The 25,747-nt window shown below is 38.6% G+C and overlaps 1 protein-coding gene across 1 annotated transcript in view; it reads left to right on the top strand.

Moving 5' to 3' along the window:
- LOC131529167 (probable E3 ubiquitin-protein ligase HERC1) overlaps positions 1-25,747 on the top strand; it is an 86,327-nt gene that overhangs the window by 36,011 nt on the left and 24,569 nt on the right. The window contains 18 exon segments of the mRNA XM_058758724.1: positions 37-191; positions 1,625-1,884; positions 1,998-2,102; positions 2,205-2,372; positions 2,455-2,694; positions 5,308-5,391; positions 5,506-5,722; positions 11,993-12,302; positions 15,530-16,314; positions 17,313-17,514; positions 18,056-18,213; positions 19,831-19,914; positions 22,138-22,345; positions 22,663-22,790; positions 22,888-23,096; positions 25,042-25,310; positions 25,389-25,441; positions 25,523-25,720. Of these exon segments, the coding sequence (XP_058614707.1) occupies positions 37-191; positions 1,625-1,884; positions 1,998-2,102; positions 2,205-2,372; positions 2,455-2,694; positions 5,308-5,391; positions 5,506-5,722; positions 11,993-12,302; positions 15,530-16,314; positions 17,313-17,514; positions 18,056-18,213; positions 19,831-19,914; positions 22,138-22,345; positions 22,663-22,790; positions 22,888-23,096; positions 25,042-25,310; positions 25,389-25,441; positions 25,523-25,720 (3,833 nt within the window).

Genomic DNA, 25,747 nt, shown 5'->3' with positions numbered 1-25,747 from the left:
CTGTAGTTAAATAAAACTGTGTGTGTGTTTCTCCAGTTCCTGTGAAGAGGCCTTGCCATTGGAAGTGTCCCAGGCTCTCATGGATGTAATGAGCGAGCAGCTGCAGGGATTGTTACATGCAGTCCACCAGCAGGAGGTGCTAGAGAGGGATTCCACAGAGCACATCCAGGAAGAAACGTCCAAACAAGAAAGTAAGTCATTTCAACACATTCAGTGTTTTTATATATATTTTATATAGCATTAGTCATAAATATTAAATGTTATCTAAATATTTTGTCATTGCATATTTTTACCTTTTTTTTTTTTACTACATTGTTTTTTTAACTAATTATTTTAATTTTACATTACTTATTTATCATGCTCAATAATGAGCAAGTAAAATAAAACTAAAATAATAAATGTGCTTAATTTTTAATGAACTTTTTTTAATTTACATTTTAATCTTAATAATAATAAAAAAAAAATAATAATAAAATACATATACACACACACAGTGGGGCAAAAAAGTATTTAGTCAGCCACCAATTGTGCAAGTTCTCCCACTTAAAAAGATGAGAGAGGCCTGTAATTTTCATCATAGGTATACCTCAACTATGAGAGACAAAATGAGAAAAAAAAATCCAGAAAATCACATTGTAGGATTTTTAAAGAATTTATTTGCAAATTATGGTGGAAAATAAGTATTTGGTCAATAACATTAATTCTCATTTTGTCTCTCATAGTTGAGGTATACCTATGATGAAAATTACAGGCCTCTCTCATCTTTTTAAGTGGAGAACTTGTACAATTGGTGGCTGACTAAATACTTTTTTGTCAAGACTGTGTATATATATATATATATATATATATATATATTTTATATGTATGTATATTATACCTTTATGTAGTAGCGCTGTCAAACGACAGCATCCAAACTAAAAGTTTTGTTTACATAATATATGTGTGTGTACTGTGTATATTTTGTATATATAAATACACACAGCGTGTATATATTTCAGAAAAATATGCAATGTTTATATATTAAATATATTTATATATAATACACATTACATGAATATAAATATATAAATGTAAATACATTTTAAATATTTTCAAAATATATGCTTTATGTGTGTGTATTTATATATACATAATTAATATACACCGTACACACGCATATATTATGTAAACACATTTTTTTATTTTGGATGTGATTAATCGCGATTAATCATTTGACAGCACTAATTAATATTTATATATCACATATTATATTACATACATACATACATACATACATACATAAACACACACAATATATATTTTGAAAATATGTAAATGTATTTACATTTATATATTTATATTCATATTTATATTATATATATATAAATATATTTAATAAGCATTGCATTTTTTGGAAATATATACACGCATGTGTGTGTATTTATATATACATAAAAATATGCACAGTACATACAAATTATGTAAAACTAAAACTTTTATTTTGGATGCTGTTGTTTTACAGCGCTAATACATACGTGTGTGTGTGTGTGTATATGTATGTGTATGTATGTATGTATGTATTTCAAAATGTTACAGTTTTTTTTACTATTATGTTATATTATATTCTTTTTTTGTTTTATTTTAGGTGCAGATGTAGTTCGTAGCAGCAGGGTCGTGGAGTCCCAGCTCGCTGACTTTCTAGTCTTCCTAAGACGCATTTTGTCACTAAGGGTTGCCAAAAGAGTCTCCGCATTTGTCAAGTGGATTGATCCACTGATGACAATTATCTCATACAAATGCAGCTCTGGAAATCTACGCTTTCACAACCTGCGGACGAAGCTACTAGCCTTCCATATTCTGGAAGCTCTTCTCCCTGCCTGTTCAGACCCTGTCGTCATGAAACAGGTGAGGAAAGTTTTTTTTTTTTTTTTTTAAATCAATGCTGTGCACCTGACACTAAATGAGTGGTGGTTGATTAATTCTGACTTAAGCGTTTACCATGTCATTTTTGTTTTCAGATTGCTGATCAATTATTTAGCCTTTTGTCCACATACATGTGGGAGGAACCTTTGGCCCTGAGGAAAAACTTAGAAAAAGAGAGAACATTGGAGAACTCAAATAGGGTATTTAAACTCATCTCTGTCTGTCCATTGTGCAAATTTGGCCCAATCGTATTTGTGTCCATGCATTTTCGATTGTTTTATATGTGCTTGCGTGTCTTCCAGGACAGCGGAAGTGAAGATGAATGTATTCCTATTGGTGATTTCTCTTTCGACCCACATAAACTGATATGTTGTTCTTTGGAGAGCGGGAATGTACTCTCTCATGGATCGGGGGGAAAAGGGTACGGTTTGGCCACCACCGCCATCACATCTGGATGCTTCATCTGGAAGGTAACAATGCAAAATACAGTCTCTGGTGTCCCTTGTCTTTTACAGGTTCTGCATTCTAATGCTTTTTGTCTCCATCTCTTAGTTTTATATTACTAAGGAGAACAGAGGAAATGAAGGGACTTGTATTGGAGTGTCCCGATGGCCCATCAGGGACTACAACCATCGCACCACCACAGACATGTGGCTGTACCGGGCCTACAGCGGTAGCCTGTATCATGGAGGAGAGCTGGGCCGAGCTCTGCCCTCCTTTACCCAGGGAGACACCATCACCTGCATCCTAGACATGGAGGCCAGAACAATCTCTTTCGCCAAAAACAACAGGGTCAGTGTGTGTTTATGACCTTAGTTTGAATGCTTTTCCTGTTACATCTACTAGTTTTAATTTGGTTCTGTGAACAGTTCTTATTTTATTTTATTTTATTTTAGATAGTAATCACAAAGTGATTACTGTTTTAGACTGACACATTTAATGCAACAAATTCATAGTTTAAATCTGTGATTTGTCTATTTTAAATGTGCCTATATCCCTATAACTGTATTTCATAGACAAAGTTAATTTAGGCTTCATATAGAAATTATGATATTGGAGGGAAAAAAATTATTATAACACATTGCAGTAAGCAGTCATGTGGTTTTCAGGCGAACAGAGTTTTGGACATCATGGATCACATGATGCATGGATTTGACAGAAATGAATTTATTATCCAATGCAATGCTGAAAATCACGTGACTGCTTACTCCAGTATATTATAATGTTTTTTTGTTTTTGTTTTTTTCTGAATATCATAATTTTTATATGAATCCCAAATCAACTTTGTCTATGAAATATAGTTACAGGGAGATTTAAAATAGACAAATCACAGATTTAACCTATGTTTTTTTTTGTTGTTGTTGTTGTTGTTTTGTTTTTTTAATTAATGTGAAATATGGTGTTTTTTGTTTTGTTTTTTTTAAACAGAGGAGCTTTTGTTTTGAACAAAACATTACTAATTTAAGGTACAATAATATATGGAGTATAATTACTGCCAAAAAGTATTGCTTGATTTATAAGCTAGTAGAACATTTAAAGTCGGAATTAAATTAAAACTAAAAGAGTATGATAGATTTAATAGACTTTTTTAATAAATGTGTGCAGTGCTTCTGTGCGCATTATTTTGAAGGAAAACGTTTTTTTTTGTAAAAACTTAAAAAATATATTGTGAAAACAATTTTTATTTATTATTTTCAGCTTGCATAACATCAGTTGCATTGGTTGGAAAAAATATATATTTTATGTTCATTCTAAAAAAATTAATACTTTTAAAACTTCAATAAAATCCAAACAACAGATAAGTCCTGTATTACATTATTTCTTGCTGCATGTTCTGTATAAATATGCACAATGCGACAATGTGAAATGCATTATGTGAAATATAATAGGTTAAATTCAAGCTCTATTCACATGGAAAATAATTTTCAAAAAATAAAATAATAATGCAAAAACAGTAATGAACCTAAAATATATGGGGTAAGTTGAAATATGAGGTGTTTAATAGGGGTGTGCCATATCATACTGTCCATGATATCACCGGTATACATTTTTACATGATTAAAAAAAAGTGTCATATCGCAATATAAATGATATAGCGACATTATATAGTTTAATTGAAAACACTGTTAAAACAGGCCTGCATAATATAATACAAAATAAACAATTTACATATTGTTGCAAATGCCTTTAAAGGGAGACAAAGGCCTTTACAGAACGATCAAGTCCTTTAATTTTGACCAAACATTTAGGCTAATTTAAATATCCACTTAATCTTTAATTTTTGGCTACCTTTTTGAGATAGAAATACTACAGCCGCTATCTTCAAAACGTGGACATCACAACCCTGAACCCTTACAAAAATTAACCATGGTTTTATCATAGTAAAACTGCTCAATTTTCTTTTGTGTTATTTCTGAATAATTGAGACTCTAAAATCAATCAGACAACTGTATTAATAAAATATTAGCCATATAGTTAACTGTCTAGAGCTAAAATTGTAATTGTACAATTTATTTATTTACTTTTATATTTTGTTAAAGTTCTATTTTGATCCCTATAGTGGGTGTTTTTTGTTTTGTTTTTTTACATTCATAATATTTGGGGGAGGGGGCACAACAATACAATTTTGCTTAGGGCACCCATTTGGCCAGCAGCGGCCCTGCTCGTCAGTTGTTCAGTAACATTTTTTTATGAATTTTTACAAGGCATGTGACAATGTGATAGGTGCATCTTCCCAAATTAGTAATGAGAATAATTTATAAATCTGTTGCTGTCAACAAAAAGAAGCACTGAGGACTTCCTGCAGGTTTCCATCAAAATAAAAGCTCCATCAACATGCATAAATGTTAGTATTGTAATTTTACTGATGTTCTGTTAAATAAAATTAAAAAGTAAGACGATAATAATGATAATAATTGAAGGCATCCAAGTTATTTGACACATTTTAACATTTTTTTAAAGAAAGTAACGCAATAGTTACTTTCCCTGGTAATTGGTTACTTTTATAATGATGCAAATCAGTTACTAACTCAGTTACTCTTTGTGAGAAGTGACTATAACTAATTACTTTTTTAAAGTAACTTGCCCAGCACTGGTCTCTACTATTGCACTACAATGCTGATTCTGCCACCTCACGACAATAGATTTACACTTCGAATTAGGTAGTCTATCATCAATGACAGTAGCTCATTGGAGAAGGATGGAAATCGCCCTTCATTGTGTTTGCACTAATAAATAGCCCTAATAAATAGCCTGACAGCTGCAATCACCAATAAAATGTTGTTCCATATTTTGTTCTATATCATCATAAATATCATTATCGCAGATATTCTTGAAATATTGTGATATAATTTTGATGCTATATCGCCCACCCCTAGTGTTTAAGTTGTTTTTATGTATGTGTAGGAGCCCAAGCTTGCGTTTGAAGGAGTGGATGCCACAGAGCTCTACCCATGTGTTCTTTTCTACAGCAGCAACCCAGGAGAAAAGGTCAGCCTCTTAAACCTCTACACCACTTTTGTTTATTACATTTTTTACATTGTAATTATATTATATATTATAATTCAACTTTCAAAACCCTCCTGTTCTTCGACTGGCCTGTAGGTGGCGCTGTGTGACCTGCAGATGCGTGGCATGCCTAGCGATCTTCTGCCAGGGGAGCCCTTGTGCGGCCCGAGGGCCACGGTTCTGCTGGAGTCCACCATTCAGCTGCTAAGACGACTGTATGTGAACGATGACTGGGTTCAACATATCAACCAGCACATGCTGAACAAACTACAGCTCATCAACCCTCTCATGAGAGAGGGACAAGGCAAGATGGGTCAGTTAACTTGTCTGCTAAAACCATTTATTTATTTACTTAAAAATATACATAATATATATATATATATATATATATATAAATATATATATATATTTGTGCAGCATCATTGCAATTAATCATTTTGGAAATGTTTTAGACCTTGTCTGTTGGATTTACTATGCTATAGAAATGATACAATAGATAAAAGCTAGAAATAAAAACTTTAGGTTACTCACGTAACCCCGGTTCTCTGATAACATGAGTGAGGTATCTCACTATGGGAATCGCCTCGGGCGTGACCAATCCTGGAAGCACCAATTACACCACGTCTGTCGGTTGACAGACCAATCACGACAGTGATGAGGGAGTCCCGCCTCCCCAATATATACCACTGCATAACGGTCCCTACCTCATTCTCAGCATATCTCTTCCCCGTGCTACTGCAAGGAGGGAAGTGTGATGAGATACCTCACTCATGTTATCAGAGAACCGGGGTTACGTGAGTAACCTAAAGTTCTCTTTCAAACATTCGTTCGGTATCTCACTATGGGATATAGACAACTCCGGTATTGCAGATATGCTGTCCGAAGCAGGCATGCCAGCCAACTCAGTAATGTGTCATAACTTAACACAAGAACTCCATGTATTATTCACAGAATAGGATGGAGACATGTGAAATAAAAACAACCTCTGTACGAGTGTTTTTTTTTTTTACACACTTAGGACAGAATGAGCCAACGAAGGCTCTGTAACATCCATCCTATAAAATCTGACAAAAGTGTGTGGCGAAGCCCAACTCCCCGCCGCACAAATGTCCTGAATTGAAACGCCCTTAAACAACGCCCACGAGGTGGCTAACCCACGGGCACTATGAGCCCTCAGCCCCTCTGGAGGACTTAGACCCATGCTATTATAACTCAATATAATAGCTTCCACCAGCCAGTGGGACAGGCGCTGACGAGAAATAGGCTTACCCTTATGAGAATCAGCCCATGAAACAAGTAACTGATTATTACTCCTTAATCCCTTCGTCCTGTCCACGTAATGACACAACGCACGGACAGGGCACAAACAATGAAGCCGCTCTTCTTCCGACGAGGAAAAAGGCGGGGGATGAAAAGCAAGTAAATCCACCTGTCTACAGGCGAAAGCTGACTCGCTCACCTTAGGCACAAATGCTGGATTAGTCTTGAGAGATACTCGCGAGAAATCCACAGCAAACAACATACAGGAGTTATGAACCAACAAAGCATGAAGTTCACTAACTCGTTTCGCGGTCGAAAGAGCAAATAACAAAGCAACCTTTAGCGAAAGGAGCTTTAAATCGATATTATCTATCGGCTCAAAAGGAGGCTGAGAGAGTGCGTTTAGGACCACGGACAGAACCCACAGCGGCTTTGAAACCCTGTTCAGATGCCGCGCACCCCTCATAAACCTATATAATTGACCTATAGTATTTCTGTCAATCCCCACATGGCATGCAGAAATTGCCACAAGATAAACCTTAACGGTAGAGAAGGCTCTGCCCTTATCTAAAAGTTCTTGCAAAAGACACAACACATCTGCCACTGAACATTGAGTTATGGTGCGAGCAAAGGCAAATTGTACCTTTTCAAATACATTCCATTTCCTATCATATGCAGAGCACGTCGAAGCCACTCTCGCATTTTGAATTGTTTCAACCACCCTCGGAGGCAAACCCGTAACACTTAAATTCAACCTCTCACGGGCCAGGCCCAAAGAGCCACTTTGTCCGGTGCCGGATGAAAAATCTCTCTTTGCGCTTGTGAGAGGAGGTCTCTGCGCAACGGGAGAGGCCAGGGCCGATCGTGCAGGAGCTGGATTATCTCCGTCAGCCACAACTTCCCTGGCCAGTTCGGAGCGATCAGTATTACTGAGTGACCGCACTTTCTTACCGTTTTTAGAGTTGGTACGATCAGACTCAGAGGGGGAAACGCGTAAAGCAGTAAGTTTGGCCACGGGTGAGCCAAAGCATGCACACCCATCGGTGCACCGTCTCTCGCCAGAGAAAAGAATAGAGGGCAATGGGTATTTTCGTGCGAGGCGAAGAGATCTACGGCAGCTCGACCGAACCTCTCCCACAACTGGTTCACTACCTGAGGGTGGAGAGTCCATTCTCTGTACAGAGGGTTCCCCCTGGACAGGAGATCTGCCCCCACATTCATTATTCCCGGGACATGAGTCACTCGTACTGAATGAAAATGCTTCAAGCCCCACACAATGAGTTTTCGTGCTAGACTGTGAAGCTGGGGAGAACGTGTTCCCCCTTGACGATTTATATATGCCACCTCCGTTGTGTTGTCTGATCTGACCAAAATGTGGTGATTCCGTAGGAACTGCACAAAATGTTTCAATGCTAGAAACACTGTTAACAGTTCCAGGAAGTTTATATGTGTGTTCTGTAGCGAGACGGGCCATTTCCCTTTCGCTATTCTGCCCTCGCACACTGCACCTCAACCTGTGAGCGACGCATCCGTCGTTACAACCTTTCTCAGAGAAATAGCTCCCAGTGGAGTCCCTGATTTGAGGAAAGCTCGATCTCTCCAGCAGCGGAGAGCGTGCAAGCAATGTGATGACACTATCACTTTGCGGTTGAGGTGGCGCTTCGGACATAAGCGCTGTGCCACTACCCAGCACTGAAACTCTCTCATTCGCAACAGTCCCAACGGGATGACAGACACTGCCGAGGCCATCAGACCTAGAAGACGTAGACATAGTCTGAATGGGACTTTTTTCCCCCTCTGGAAAAGAGATAGACAACCGCGAATTGACCTGATGCGCTGCTCCTGATAGAAACGCCTGATACCGGCGAGTTCAGAGTTCAGCCTGAGACCCAGGTAAATGATTTCCTGCGTGGGCACTAAGCAGCTTTTTGTCTAGTTTATTTTGAAGCCTAAGCCTTTTAAATGAGACCCAAGCAGATTCGTATTTATCTCCGCCTGCCGCCGTGACGGAGCAGAGAGGAGGAGATCGTCCAAATAAGCTGACACTCTGAGACCCGCTATTCTCAGCGGTGCTAGAGCTGCCTCGACGCATTTCGTAAAAATTTGTGGGGCCACTGCCAAACCGAACGGAATCATCAAAAATTCGTAGGCTGTGCCCTGATGTGCCTGAATTTTCTGTGCGCCGGATAAATGCTTATGTGAAAGTAAGCGTCCTTCAGATCTACTGATGTAAACCAGTCTCTGGGACGAATAACATTGTATTATGTTTTTACTGTAAGCATTTTGAACTTGTACTTTCTGAGGTGTTTGTTGAGGTTCCGCAAATCCAAGATGTGACGGAGACACCCGCCTCTTTTGGGGATGAAAAAGTACCGGGAGTAAAAACCGTACTGGCTGTCCTCCGGTGCTACCACCCGAATTACTCTTTTGCTCAATAGAGAGGTTATTTCTTCCTCTAAAATCTGAGCTGACTCCCCTTCTGCTGTTGACATTAACACTCTGTTGAAAAGTGGAGGTTTTACAGCAAACTGCAGACGATAACCCCGTTCTATCGTGGATAATACCCAAGGGTGTACTGCACATGCGCGCCACCTCTCTGCGTGAGCAGAGAGCGGACCGCTGTAGCTCCCGCTCACTGATGGCGTGGCGGCGCCATCCAGCGGTGGAGCTAGGGGTTGCAGCTCTGATTTGGATGTATTTGTGTGTATTTTTGTTTTTATTTTCACACAAATCTGTGCCCTTGGCCCACTGCCTGGATGCACAGGAAACATTTTTATTTCTTTCAAATGGGAACACTGGTGTAAACTTCTGTCCTCTCTCTTGCATAACCCCGCGGGTAGAGAGGGTAGAACCAACATGTGGGGCACTGGATGAACTGGTGCCAACACTCCAACAAGAGAACTTCCCTTTGAAAATTTTTCTTGAAACACCCCCTGATGCTTCTTTGCTGGAGGGGGGGAACAAGACTCCTGCGCTGTGCAGAGGGGCGCTACAGAGACTCCGTGAGTGCTGTAACCCCTCTCTTGACCCAAAACCAGACCACAGGTTAGGTCGCCTGCCGCTTTTTCCCTCCCTGAGGGTTAGTTGGGGCGATGCTTAGCCTTGCCTCTAGACTGGGGCTGTTTTGGGTGCCCTCCACCTGCATTGGCTGCTGAGGAGGGGGCCTAGGGTGTCTGTACCCTGACTGACCCCCCCGGAATCAGAGGCAAACCCTGGACACGTGGGTTGGTTTGACCGAGCAGTTGGCTTCCTGGGAAGGCAAGTTTCAAAAGCTTCCCCATCCTTCTTGCGCAAGTCGCACTGCTGACGCATCTTCGTCACTGCAGTCCCGAAAAGGGCTTTTGGCTCCACTGGGGCATCAAGAAACTCTGCCTTCTCCCTTTCTGATAAGCTCGTCAGACCCAACCACAGGGCTCTTTCACCCACCACGGCCAGGCCCATGCTGCGGTCGCAGCTCTGGACTGCTCCCCTTGATGAGTGCAGGTTGAGATCTGCAATGACGCAGATCTCTTCCCACCAAGCTGAATCGGGTGACCCAGCATCAATCTGCCTTCCCATCTCCTCCATGAGCTCAGCTTGGTATGCTGTGAGCAGTGAGGTGGCATTTAGGGCTCTGACAGCCAGGGCAGAGGAGCGGTACATTTTTTGAAAAAGAGAAGCAGACAGCCTCTCTGTCCGTCCTGGCAGAGAAGGAGAGGAGGAGGATAGGGCTGCCCATCGATTAGGGTGTAGGTGACTTACCACCGACACTTCGACTGGAGGTGGGTTGGACATCCCCAACTCCTCCATATTATGAACGTCCAGCCTAGAAAAACCTTTAACAGGAACCCTATGTGAGAAGGGTTTGTTCCAGAAGCGCCGCATCTCTGTGACACATGCTGGGACGGCTGGTACCAGCTGCTTGACTGGGGAAGTACGTGATGGCAGCCTCTTCCCATCATATAAATCCCTCTCTGCACCCTGGCCCTCTTGCTGAGATGGCCAGTCGATAGAGAGTTTAGCAGCTGCTCTTCTACACATTTCAATAAGGTCCTGTTCCCCTGGCATGGGGGAGGGGGACTCACTCATCGCACTGCCAGGCCTGGAAGAAAGATTAGGAGGGAGGATAGCATCCTCTTCATCGTCCTCTAAATCCTCCTCTAAGAGACAAGCAATCGCCTCATCATCTTCATCCTCCTCCTCTTTGTCCCCTGCCAAAAGGTTTGATTCAAAGAGGGGAGGAAGTTCCGGAGAAAACTTGTCCATCAACTCTCCCCAGCTGCACTGGGCCCGCGGAGGACCCTCGTTCATTTCCACGGGAGGCACGGAAAGACTCGGGTCCCCTTTATTCGCGGCCGCGACTCTTACTCTGCGCTCCAAAACCCTTAATGGGAAATGAGAGCAGTGCGGGCAGCACTCGGGATTAGCGAGCGTAGCCTGTGCATGTCTAACTCCCAAAAACGCTATGCACAAAGGGTGAGAGTCTTTAGACGAGATCATAGACCCGCATGCACATGGACGAGAGGGATCTTTCCCTTTCGCTGTGCTGCTGGATGGGCTCGCAGTCGCCATAACAGAGATGCGAACACTGAGTGATTAATGAGATCACCACAACGTGCCTCTCGATAATTGGAGAAAGAAAAAGAGCTATAACTGCTCGATAAAGAAAATGAGTACCCGCCCTGACGTGCTGGTCCCCACCACAAAAAGCAGCAGAAAGACAAATATTCACTTTAACAGAGAGCATTCCCCAATCAAAAAGCAGCCGCGTTCGGTGACATACCTAAAAATCGGCTCGTCCGTGAACAGTTTAGCGGCCACTCAACAATGATCTGCTGAGGATAGCTTCCAAAAGGATCTTCACGGGGAAGAGAACGAGAATGAGGTAGGGACCGTTATGCAGTGGTATATATTGGGGAGGCGGGACTCCCTCATCACTGTCGTGATTGGTCTGTCAAACGACAGACGTGGTGTAATTGGTGCTTCCAGGATTGGTCACGCCCGAGGCGATTCCCATAGTGAGATACTGAACGAATGTTTGAAAGAGAACTAGGTGTTTTAAAATAAATAAAAAAACAACTAGCAAAAAAAAAGCAGACTAAATGTCTGCTAAATTAATAAATATAAATGTAAAAAACTAAATGTATACAAAAATGTATTATAAATACATTTAAAAACTTTTAAAACATATTTTTCTGGACTTAAAATGTTGATTACTCGTCTTGTTTCCAGGAGCATATATAATTTAGAATTTTTCCCATTAATTACTTTTTAGAAAAGCTTTTTTTAATAGGTTACTATGCCAATTGTGTTTTAAAGGTTAATATATTTCGTCGTCTGCTAGCAGGTCATGCCAGTAAGGAGTCCGATGAGAAATGTGGGGTGAACAGAGAGAGGGGCTCTGCTTGGGCAGATGTCAGTACGTCGACAGACCACCTCTCTGGCCCAGCGGGACTCTCTGACGCCCAGCTCAGCGTGTTGTGCACTGATGTCTGGCCCGTCATGGCGCTGATCGGAGGGGTGGACAGCGGTCTCCGTGCTGGAGGGACCTGCCTGCACAAACCCAGCGGTCGACGGGCGACTCTGCTCGGAGTCTTGAAAGAGGGAAGCCCCTTGGCTAAGCTTCAGTGGGAGGAGACAGATTTTACTGTGAGGTAAGTACACAAATACATATATACAGTATACAGTATTCTTACAGACAATCAAATAAATGCAAGATTAAAATGATTACATTTTTATATGAGGCAAAAGTAAAAAAAATAAAGCTAATAAGCAAAAGTCTGTAAAATAGCTAATAATAAAAATAATCAGTTAAAGGGTTACTCCACCCCAAAATGAAAATTTTGTCATTAATCGCTTACCCCCATGTCATTCCAAACCCGTAAAAGCTTCGTTCGTCTTCGGAACACAATTTAAGATATTTTGGATGAAAATCGGGAGGCTTGTGAGTGTCCCATTGACTGCCAAACAGTTAACACGGTCAAGGCCCAGAAAAGTATAAAAAACATTGTCAGAATAGTCCATCTGCCATCAGTGGTTCAACCGTAACGTTATGAAGCTACGAGAATACTTTTTGTACGCAAAGAAAAAAAACAAAAACAACGACTCTGTGTCAGCATAGCACCATTACGCACAGATAGATCTTCTATGTTTGTTTACGCTTTGATTTGAATGAAAATAGCGTATCTGTGCGGCGCGGCTTACACAGAACTGCGTACGCAGTTTGCGTCCAGTGGATATTCTCCAACATGGTGCTACGCAATTAAATTAAGTTTACATTACATTAAGTTTACATGTTAGCCTCAGATTTAACATTTTTAATCAATGCCGAGAGCGATTAAAATGTTTAATCTTATTACACTATGTGGTGATTAATTAATCTAATTAATCGCAGATTAATAGCACATCAAATTTAGCTGAGTAATTACTACCAAAATATAATTTAAAGACATTGTTGTGTTTAAGTTGATTCAGCAAAAAAATATTTTGTTTGATTTAAATTTATTACATATACTCTTTTGGACCATGAGGGTGTGTAAATGATGACAACATTTTTATTTTTGGGTGGGTGAACTATACTTTTAATAATTATTTTTATTATTATTACTATGGAAATATGAAATTATTTCTTTAATGAAATTCTGCTGTTTGTTGCATAAAATTTTAAAATTTCTCAGTTTAAAGGGGTCATATGACGTTGATAAAAAGAACAGTATTTTGTGCATTTGGTGTAATGCAATGTTTATGCAGTTTAAGGTTCAAAAAACATTATTTTCCACATACTGTACATTATTGTTGCTCTTCTATGCCCCGCCTTTCTGAAACGTGCTGATTTTTTTACAAAGCTCATCGTTCTGAGAAGCGAGGTGTGCTCTGATAGGCCAGCTATCCAGTGCGTTGTGATGAATGAATGAATGAATGAGGCATTTATATAGCGCTTTTAATGTGTATTGCTGTACACCCAAAGCGCTTTACAATCATATGGGGGGGTCTCTCCTCAACCACCACCAGTGTGCAGCATCCACTTGGATGATGCGACGGCAGCCACAGCACAATGGCGCCAGTGCGCTCACCACACACCAGCTACAGGTGGAGAGGAGAGAGAGATAGAGCCAATCAAGTGGATGGGGATTATTAGGAGGCCACGATTGATAAGGGCCAGTGGAGGGAATCTGGCCAGGACACCGGGGATACACCCCTACTCTTTACGATGAGTGTCATGGGATTTTTAATGACCACAGAGAGTCAGGACCTCGGTTTAACGTTTCATCCGAAAAACGGTGCTTTTTTTTACAGTATAGTGTCCCCGTCACTATACTGGGGCATTAGGACCCACACAGACCACAGGGTGAGCACCCCCTGTTGGCCTCACTAACACCTCTACCAACAGCTACCTAGTTTTCCCAGGAGGTCTCCCATCCAGGTACTGACCAGGCTCAGCCCTGCTTAGCTTCAGTGGGCAACCGGTCTTGGGCTGCAGGGTGATATGGCTGTGGCATCCGAATACCTCAAGCGTGAGACGGAATTGTTACGCCCCTTTACCGTATTATGATGCCGTGTCCCGGTGCGTCGACACAAAAACAATAAAACCCATTACAAACGAGGCATTTGTTACTGACATAATTACTGATTATAATGACTTATACTGTCTTTTTAAGCGTCGCGTTGCATCGTGCAAACATTACCATGTCTGCATTTGTGATCGGAGAAACGACAAACAACAAGCACTACTCTACACTGCTCAAAACTCGCGTTTGAATAGTCATTGGCAAATTCTTTAAATATGAAAATATTCTTGAGGAGTCACGCTCCTCTTTCTTTGCGTATACATTTCGGCAGTGTTTTGCAAATCTCCCCACACCGTAATGTAGAACTGTGGGGATGTGTTTGAATGAGCTGTTTTAGGAGGGCGTGGTCGAGTCTTAACTTTTATAAAGAATATCTCTTTGGTTTTGAGACTTTGGTCTTGGCAACTTCAGGGATCTTATACATAAACAGCTTGTAACACTCCAAAGAGAAAGCAAAACTTGAAATCGCATCATATGACCCCTTTAAACATTTATGTTCTCTATGTTCTATTGTGAATAAAATATTGGCTCATGTGATTTGAAAGTCTTTTAGTTTTCATTTTATTAAAATTTAAAAAATGTCCCAACATTTCCAGAATTCGGGTTGTATTTTTGTTGGCAAAATTCAGCAAAACAGACAACATTGTGTCTAAAATAACACAGTATTAACTTCTTATTTATTGAATAAGATCAGTATCACATTTGAAATTGTGTGATATTGCACTTATTGCTTGTGTGATATTGCTCAACTATATGATGTAAATTTGAGACACAAACTCAAACAGGGGCATTTTTGCCCCATATCTTGAATTTTAGGGGCATTCTAGCTACGTTCTCTAGGCTCCATCACGCAGTGAGTTGTTGCCCTGCCTCATATTTGTCATCAATCAACTGTATGAAATGTCAGATGACCCACGTAGGTCTGGGGCGGGGTGGGGCAAGTGCATTAAATGCGTTAATAATTTTAACACATTATTTTTCACCGCAATTTATTAATCTTATATATTAGAGTTTTAGAGTAAAATGTAATGTTCTTCAACGCTGTCATTAGTTTCTATGTTCAAACGCCATTGTAATTTTTGTATATTTTGTATGTTATACCTGTCCTGTTCTTTTTGCCAGTTGCATGCATCTTTTTTCCTTTTCGATTTCTTCACTTCCCTTTTCTTGTATTGTCTTTTGTCCCCTTCATTTTTTTCTAATCATGGTATCCTTTCCTTTCCACTCTTTTATTTCTGTCTTGCCCCTTCCGTCTCACTCCTCTCCTCATCTTCATACTGCTTGTGACCTGCTGTGGTCCCACTAACCCAAAGCTTCCTGAATTCTTGGTCACCCAGCGACACACCTCTCTCCTCCCTGGAGCCATGTGACGTCCCCCAGCTGGACATGTCCCGCTGCCGTGGCCTCAAGCCGTCCGTGCTGTTCGACCTCATCCTGATGACCGGCATCTTAGAAGAGCAGGAGCCTCCTTCTGGATCATCCGAAACATCTGGATTGCCACGAAACCGAATCAGCTCTGAGGGCGGCCCACGTAGCGAGCTGGAGAGACGTTTGGACGAGGACATCGCTCGTATTATGATGGACGATGAGGCAATGAGCTGTTCAGTGGATGAGGACAGAAGTAATGTGGAAGAGAGGAGAGAGGAGAACCAAGATGACACATTTAGATCCCTCATACAGTCAAACGAGGAGCATGGTAGCGCCCCCTGTCCAACAATACTTGCACCACAACCCAGAGTGGACTTCTTTGGTTTGGAACTGCGCGCAGTCCGCATTTCCTACCTCCTTTTGGGGGCGCTAAAATCTCTGGCTGTCATTCTGAACTGCGGGAAGTTTATAGATCTTCTCCTGGTTACCAAATCGGATGCAGGGGTCAATGCAAGTAGCCCTGACCCAGCGAGAGCCTCTTCTGGCGGGGAGGAGAACGCCGAGCTGCGCTCTGTGCTGCAGTTTGTGGTGCGGAGCATGGTGAAGTGGGCCGTCAGACCCTGTCCGATCAAACAGGCCATGGCTTTATCAGACCTCGAGAGGGCCCAGATCATCATCTTTAAAGGAGTGCTGAGCAGACTGCACGAGGATGGAAGCAAAGAACACAAAGGTCTGGAGCTTCGGCAACAACATGTGAACAATACAGTTTCAGTTGTTTACTCACTTTACTGTTGAACAATAATAATTAAACTTGATTTGTAATAATAATATAATAATAAAATGTTTATATATTTGTTTATAATGATTCAGTAATTAATGTCATTTAATAACTTTAATATAATAATTTAATTAATTATAATACATATTATAACGGCTGTTAATTTAATTATTAATATAATTGAATAATTTTAATATAAAGATTTAATGTATTATAATTATTAATAGGCAAAAGGCAAAAGTTAAAAAAAAAAAAGCTAATAGGCAAAAGTCTGTAAAATTGCTATAAATTATTAATATTACTACTGTTTTTTAATTATAATTTAATAACATTAATTTAATTTTAATAATTCAATATAATAAGAGGCAAATGTCAGTAAAATAATAATTCACAAAATATTCAATAATAATCATCATTATCATCACATTTTTATTATTACTATTGTTTATTTTTAATTACTTAATATAATTTCATCATTTTAATTTTAATTCAATAATGCAATTTATTATTATTATTATTATTATTGTTTAGTAGTAGTATTTCATATAGCTTAGAAAGACAAATGTCTGGAAAAATAGCTAATAATAATAAATTATTACTAATGTTTTTGTTTTTAATTTAGTAATATTATTTACTAACTTTTTAATTTTTAACTTTTAAAAGGCAAAAGTCTGTAAAAATAATACAAATATACAAAAAAATCATGATCATTAGTTTATTTTTAATTATTATTAATTAATATATTCAATAATTTAATTTAGTAACTTTAATATAATAATAGTAGTAGCAGTAGCATTTCATATAGCTTAGAAAGGCAAAAGTCTATAATAATAGCTTCTACTGTTTCTACTACTAATAATATTAACAATGACTTAATTTAATATTTGTTTTCGTTTTTTTATATTAATTAATTTTACTCTTGTTTTTTTCTGTTGTGTCTGTGTACACAGATTCAGGAGGTCACTCGTCCTCTCAGCCTGTGTCCAAATCCTCCAGTTCAGTCTCACTTTACAGCAACGGCTCTGAAGGTACCGCCATCTTCGGCCAATCAGCTTCACCCTCCACCAATGACCTCACAGCCTCACTCCTCACCGCCCTGCAGTCTGACGGCCTGGAGAACTTTAACCCGTTCCTTCCCATCAACCTGCTACAGTGAGTTTCTCTTTCATCCAAGCCCAATTGTTAAAATTTAAAGAGTGTATTATAAAGGAACCTATGAATTAGTGAAGTAATTATAAAGTACTATGAAGTTTTAACTAACATCTGAGGAGTAATTGTTCTGGCAAGTAATATGTGTACAGTGTTTTTTTTTTTTTTAAATAACTGTGCTAGTCAATGTCAATTTGAAGGTAAGGGACATGAGACAAGGGTTTCAAACACACACACACACACACACACACACACGGTAAACTCTCTGACATGCCTGGATATTCTCACTCCAGATCGGCGTCAACTGAGACACACACTCACACACAGGTTACTGAAACTGTGAGTGAGAATACAGGTGAGTGTGTGTGTTATAACCTCAAACACATGCTCCTCTTAACCTCAGGCGTCTGAGCATGGCTTAATGACACAAGGGTGATTAACACCTCAACATAACACACACTCAAGCTGAAGGTTTGCTCTAGAGCAGGTGCTAGCGGTTCTCTTGTGTCTGTGTGTGCATGTGTGTGTGGCTGGGCTCCTCTAGGCGGATGGTACTGGCGCGTTTTCCCACATTGGCAGGTCTCGTCCACAGTCCGGTTCTGCCCCCCGGGCTCAGCCTGACGAGCTCAGCCTCCTGTGAAGGCTTCACTGAGCAGCAGACCAGCTTCCTGGAGCCCTGCGGTCAGACCAGGACCCCCGTGGGTAAGACGTCTAGACAGACTCTGGAATACAAGTAGCATGTGGTATCCATGGACACAGTTCATATGGTCTCATGATTTTTTTTCTTTTAAAATTTGTTTTTATAAACTGATGTCAAGATCGGTTTATGCAGTGCCAGGTGGGAGCGCTTGAGAAATTTAACTCTTTAACGTAACCCTGACGCCTGTGCATGTTTTACACTTGAGTCTTGCTCTGAAAGGATTTTTTGGTTTGTTACATACTGTACTCACTGATTGCAAAAAAGTTTTTGGCTTTTTTGTGCATCTTTACACTGAATGGCACCTTGAATCTCACGATGCATTACCAATGTCTTTTATAAATATATTTACATTTTTTTTATGCACTGGGGTCCAAAACTCTGAGACCACTGGTGAAAAATATTGTTTGTATAATTTTTTTTTTAAATAAAAATTTTCATTATTTTTATATTGTATTAATTATATTACTAGTGTATCAGTCTGTGTGAAAGGTAAATAAAAATAAAAAAAAAACTTAAAATTAATGAATAAAAATGAGTACAATTCAATTAAAATTTCAGAATATCTTAGTTTGTTTTTTAATATCACAAATTTCATTAGTGACTAAATGAAAGTCTAAATAAAAGACTAAATGTAAATGAAAAATATTCCTACTTTTCAATGTGGATATTAAACTTTATTAGGGGAAAAATTTAATGGAATTTATAGTCAATGACAGATATTAAAGTTTATTTAGTGCAAAAAAAGGAAAAAATTTAATGGAATTTATATTATTTATTTTCTTAGGCTGTTAAACTCTAATTCAAGGGACACAACTGTGTGATCGTTATTATTGATGTTGGTATTTTGTTATGCAGTTTTTTACCTGTATTGCTCAAAACAAATTTCCCTCATGAGGGACAAATAAAGTATAGATTGATTGATTGATTGATTGATTGATTGATTGATTTTAATATCTCAAATTTAATTAGTGGCTTAGAAATATTATTCTAATTATTTAGTTATAATTTTCTGAATATTTGTAATTTTGTTTATATTAAATGTTGTATTAAATCATTTTATGTAAAAAAAAAAAACCTGATTTTTCAAAGTGGTCTCCGGTATTAAACTTCATTTAGTGCAAAACAAATAAAATAATAGAATTTGTAGTCTGTGTCAGATATTAAAGTTTATTAAGTGTAAAAATATATACAGTATATGTAATGAAATTTGTAGACAATGCACTTTCTTTTTTAATATCATTAATTTGATTTAGTGACTTATTATACTAATTATTTATTTATTATTTTCTGAATATAATAGTTTATTTTATGTAAATAAAAAACTCAGATATTAAACTTTATTAGGTTTAAAAAAAATATATATATATATATATATATATATATATATATATATATATATATATATATATATATATATATATATATATTTGTAGTCCATGTTTCATTTTGTTGACCAATAAGTTCTCTAGCACAGTGCTATATCTTTTTTTTTTTTTAAATGAAGATATTTTCTAAATAAATAATTTAAAGACATTATATTTACCTGACTGACTGCATCAGTCAGCCCAGTCCAGACACATTCTGATGCATCACTGAATATTTTCATTTCTGTCCTTTAGAACAGCCCCAAATGTTTGTCCCAGTGCGCTTGCTTGAAATGGGCTTCTCAATGAGACACATCTACAGGGCCATGGAGGCAGCAGGTACCAGCGAGTGCTTGCAACATCTAGCCAGACTCATTCTTTCCTGCTAAAGGAGACAATCATATTACAATGCTTTATGGAATTTTCAAAGATTAAGAAACCAATGATGGCAGTGCAGTTATTCACAACTAAGAAGAGTTGGATAATTATATTGAGTTTTTTTACTTTGGATTATTGTATTTATTCATTTATTTTGTCTCTAATTATTTACTGCTGACTGCTGATGATACTGTTATTGCAGTAGATACACTCATTACACTTCCCTGTGAGATCCTGCTTCAATTCACCCCTCACTGTTCTTCCCCACTAAAACACTCAGCTGAATCATGGGAAATATTAGTGGAGCACCGCATGAAGTCTTATTTTCTGTTATGAATGCTCTGTTCAGTTCAACAAAATTCAGCTTATTTATATAAATATTTTGTATATATTTGAAAATCATTTTATTGCATATTTACATTTTCTTAAACATTATAGTTATACAAAAATCTAATTATATATTTGTTTTGTTAGTAAAGCCAACTTTTAAAATAAGCCAATTCTTTTGTTTTATCTATCAGTACTGAATTCAGAATTGTTTTTCTTGCAATTTCTTGCAAATTGAGATTTTTTTCTGAGTTTACATCTCGCAGTTCATTTTTTTTTGTGGTCTCTGCCACAAAATAAAGTAACGTAACTTATTGTTTTTGCAGTTGCGAGTTTATATTCCACAATTCCAGCTTTGTTTTTTCAGAATTGCAAGTTTATATCTCGCAACTGTCTTTACATCTAGCAATTCAGAATTTGTCCTGCAATTCTGACTTTGTCTCATATTCTGAAAAAAAGACAGAATTGTAAGATATAAATATAATTGTGAAAAAAAAAATATTAAAGACAATTACTTTATTTTATTTTATTTTTTTTTATCCCATGGTAGAAACAAGCTTCCGTAGCTTTCTAGTTTAATCAGTTCTGTATTCAAGTTTTCCTTCACCATCTGGTCCAACAAGTCTGTTTCCATTTCATTTGTTTTTAAAATAAAATTACAGATTTGTAGAAAAAAAATTCAAAGACAACTTTATATTTGATAAATTTCAAGCATTTATTATACACTTCAGACCAAAAGGTTTCTAAAGGGGTCATATGATGCTATTTTTAAAGATCATTATTTTGTGTATTTGGTGTAACAGATCATGTTGACATGCTTTAATGTTAATTAAATGTTAATTTTTCAAATACTGTACATTATTGTAGTTCCTCTATGCCCCGCCTTTCTCAAACACGTCATTTTATACAAAGCCCCTCCTTCCGACAAGCACAGTCTGCTCTGATTGGCGAGCTTCAGCTTTCAAAGTAAATATAAAGACAGTTAATAATGTCGTTAGTTTTACCATCAGTTCAAGCCCGAAAGGGGAACAGAGTCACGTAACAGACACAGTGATGATGCTCGTATGTATTTGCAGTACACAAGCCGCGGTTAAGACAGCTGACTCCACTGTGATGTGACCCTGTCACACACACACAACGCGTTACTCTACACTGTGCAAAACTCCACATTTGAACAGTCAATAGCAAATACTTAAACTAATAGAAAAACATACTTGCAGTCGCTGATTCAGAAGCGCCAGATTGTCATAGCAAAGTCGACCCTTTTTTTTGTTTGTTTTTGAAATAGCCTTTGTGCACATCCAGCCTTGTACTCTCCTAGGTTCACGAAACTGTCGTCCATAAAATGCGTTGCACAGATTCAAACATTTGGGTTTAGCTGTTCTGTTGTAAACAAATCTTAACCAATGATTCCTAATCGCATCTACTTTCAGAAGGCCAAATAAAGTGCTTTTGCTTTCGCATAGAAACACGCAGCATCTCCCTGACATGGCTGCATCAACGCTACTGCGGTTACTGAAACCACGCCTTCTTTCTTTGCGTGCACATTTGGACGGCATTATGCAAATATTTCCACATCGTGCCGTAGACATATGGGGCGTGTTTGAATGAGGCATTTTAGCCCGGTCTGGTTTAGCCTTCTCTTTTAGATAGAATAAATCCTTTTGTGGGAGACTTTGAGCTTTGTAACTCTGCAAATCTTATACATGCACAAACAGCTACATAACACACAAAAGTAAAGGAAAACAAGAAATCACATCATATGACCCCTTTAAGTTCACGAGAGACTTTAATTCAGTCGAGTGTGTCTAAACATTTTTTGTGTGTTCTCCCTGACCTCTTTGTGACCTCTCTCAGGGGTCACTGGAGAGGTGGACTCACGTACCATCGAGGTGCTGGCGAGCTGGATGCTGGAACATCCCATCACAGAGGAGCAGCAGGCAGGAGAGGGCTCGTCTGCAGGGGGCGCCAATGATACGCCTTCCTCTGAAGGCCCAGAGACGGTCCAGTGCCCTGAGTCTCCAGCTCCTCTCAACCTACAGGAGAGCAGAGAAGCCAACGAGAGGTGAATCCATGCATACACTACGTCCTAACCAGTGATAGGTGATCTCTTGCATATTAATTTGAGTCCTAACCAACCTTGACGGTCACTTGGTTTCAGTGTCTGCTTTTGGAATAGCATACTAGCATACTACTCTTTCTGTTTCTAGTATACAGCATGTGTAGTAGCACAGTATACAAATTTCATGTTTGCAAGATCACAATGACCTACTAAATTTCCTAAAAAATTATAATACTGCACACTGCAAGGAAAATTGTATCCCAGAATGGGCTCATTTCCATTTATTTATTTATTGTGTGTATTCCCAATGTGTTTTCCAGTCTGTTGGCAGGTTTGGACTTGGTGGAGAGAGAGAACTTCTTAGATGTTCACCTCACCAGGAACAGACCTCCACCTGCACGGAGGCAGCGGTCTGGAGTAAGTCAGAGAACGTCCTTCAGGAGAGCAGGTCAGAATCACATACAATACAGTTTATCATTCAGTGCAGTACAGTTTCTTTTTAATTCAGCGAGGATGAGTTTGCTCACCTAACTTGTTTGTTTCAGACTCCCCGTCGCCCAGTCCTGTCCCATCTCTGTACAGACAGGACGTGGGAGTAGCTGAGTGGCCAGAGCGGGCTGAAACGCACCCGTTTGCTGCTGAAGACGACTCGGAGCTGGGCTACATGGATGATCCGTACCAGGAAGAACCATATGAGGAGCTGCTCACACCAGAGTTCATCACCTCTGAGAGAGACACACTGTGGATGGTAGAGGTACTGGAGACGCTATCTGTCTATTGTTTTATCTGTTGTTGTTTTTCTATCTATCGTTTTATCTACCATTCTGCCTGTAGTTCTTTCATTTGTTACATCTATCTATCTATCTATCGTTCTATCTATCTATCGTTCTATCGTTCTATCGTTCTATCTGTCATTCTATCATTCTATGTATCTATGTATCTATCTATTGCTCTTTCTGTCTACAGGGCTCTACAATGCGACCATTTCATTTGTGAATGAAACTTACTGCGTGCGACTATGAAAAAATATTTAGGAGCGCCTGTGCATATTTGTGTTGGCGCTTAGGGAGCTTCAAAGGTTTCTAACGTAGGCTTCTTGCGTGTTTTTGCAGCGCTGAGTAATGTATCACAGACCTCTCGTTATAACAAACAAAGTGTAGACGGTGTAAATAAGAGATTCACTGTGCAGTGTAAGGAGCTTTGTTGATTATAATGGAGTTTTGTGAGATCGCGATGAACTAAGATGAGTGACAGCTTTTAATGATTATTAAGGGAGTTTGCAAATGTGATATTGATTTAATACAACAGTTCATTAAACAAGAAGTTAATATTCAGTGACTTATATTGTCTGACTACAACACTATTTTCGTTGACAAAATAGAGCAAAATAAGGCAATAGTTTCAAACAAAGTAAAAGCTGAGCCGCTGCGCATCTCCATTAAAACACAGCGGTGTTTCATTCATGAATGAACTGCGTTGTTAAACGAATCTAGTGAGTCAATGATTCAATTACCCATTCATAAAGACAGTCACGTACTTTGAATGAATCAGCTGTTCAAACGAATCAAATAAATGAATGATTCAGTGATAAAATCAGTGACATGCCGCCACCTGCTGGCAGTTTTAGTTTAATTTGTAAAGTATCTTTTCTGTTATTTAAATCATTTTAATACTTCTATATTCAAAATTTTATATTTAAAACATTAACCTCAACATGAATTTATGAATTTAATTGCACTCATACCGCCTCTGAGCCTCATTAAACATCTGAAAATACACATACAAGCCACTTGTGTGTTCTTCTGTGCTACCTCTGTAGTACAAATTTATTTCTTAAATACTGATTTAATTTGATTGGTAATTTATTCTTATTCTACTTATTCTACTTTTTATTCTGTTTGAATAAGAAATGTTAAAAAGCTTATAAATATATATTTTTAGAATTTGATAAATAATATAATATAATATAACTTTAATAAAGTTAGAAAAATGCCATTACAAAGGTAAAAACTAAATTCCCTGTAAATCACTTAGTCAAATATCACCTCATAATGGGAAGGTTAATTTTTTATCAGAATTTTTAATTATTGATTAGAAGGTGCTCCTAAATTTTTTAAATTAGGAGCACAAGCGTTCCTAAAAAGAAAAGTAAGCGTAGAGCCCTGTGTCCACCTGTCGTTCTATCTGCCTTTTGTACTGTTGTTGTATCTATTCCCTTTTTATCATTCTGTTGTCATCGTTCTGTCATTTGTTCTATTTTTCTCTCGTTCTTTCATTCGTTCTGTTTTTCTCTCGTTCTTTCATTCATTCTATATTTCAATCGTTCTGTCATTTGTTCTGTATTTCTATTTTTCTATCATTTGTTCTACTTTTTTAACATTCTTTTATTCATTCTATTTTTAGTTTTGTCATGTTCTGTTTTTCTCTCATTCTTTCATTCGTTCTATTTTACTATCATTGTGTCATTCATTCTGTCTATTGTTCTATAATATTGTTGTTTATCATTATTTCTATCATTTATTGTTTTGTATTTCTATCAAACCTCATTTGTTTTTCCATCCTATTTATCATTTATTTGATCATTCTGTGTGAATGCTGTTGTTTGTTTCATCATTCTGGTTGTTTTTCTTTTAATATTATTTGTCCATTTATGAATGTGTTTTTCATTGCTCTCTCACTCTCTCTTTTTTTTGTCTCAGGGCAGAGAAGAGCACCCAGAGCCTCATGAGATGGTGGAGTGTGAGCTGTGTAACACTCTCACCCTGCAGTTCAACAACCATATGAAGCGCCACCATCCGGGTTGCGGTCAGAGCGCCGGTCGCCGTGGTTACCGCAGCAACGGGGCCTACGTGGACGGCTGGTTCGGAGGTGAATGCGGATCGGGCAGCCCATACTACCTCCTATGCACTGCATGCAGGGAAAAGTACCTGGCCTCCAACCTGGGGGTTATGAGCTCCAAACAGGACAGGTGAAGATGAAGAAACGATGAACATGCTGTAGCTGTTAACTTTTTTCTATATAACAACCCAGATGTTGTTTTTTTCAGGGCAAGAGGTTTGGCGTCTGATCTGATTGGTCAATTAGATGGTACATCAGAAGGTATTTGTGCAAACTTTTAAATAACCAACACTATGCATTTTAATAAATTCATGTGTAATGATTTGAATGTGTCTGTATTAGACGAATGGGATCTAGGTAACCAGGAAGACTCGGATTCAGACAGGCTTACAGGTTTGGAGGACTTTGGGATTCTCCTGAGGCCTTTGGGTCTGAGTGAGAAGAAGCCCGTGCCTGACCCAATCCCCTTCATTGAACACGACCCACTTGGAGCCCTCGCTAGTGGCTCAGTCAGCGGTGAAAACAACCTGGTTTACAAAGGTAATGTTCTTATTTTGTTTCATGTTT

Source organism: Onychostoma macrolepis, chromosome 21, assembly GCF_012432095.1.
Source record: "Onychostoma macrolepis isolate SWU-2019 chromosome 21, ASM1243209v1, whole genome shotgun sequence".
NCBI lineage: Eukaryota > Metazoa > Chordata > Actinopteri > Cypriniformes > Cyprinidae > Onychostoma > Onychostoma macrolepis.
This window is presented reverse-complemented; position numbering and strand designations above follow the sequence as displayed.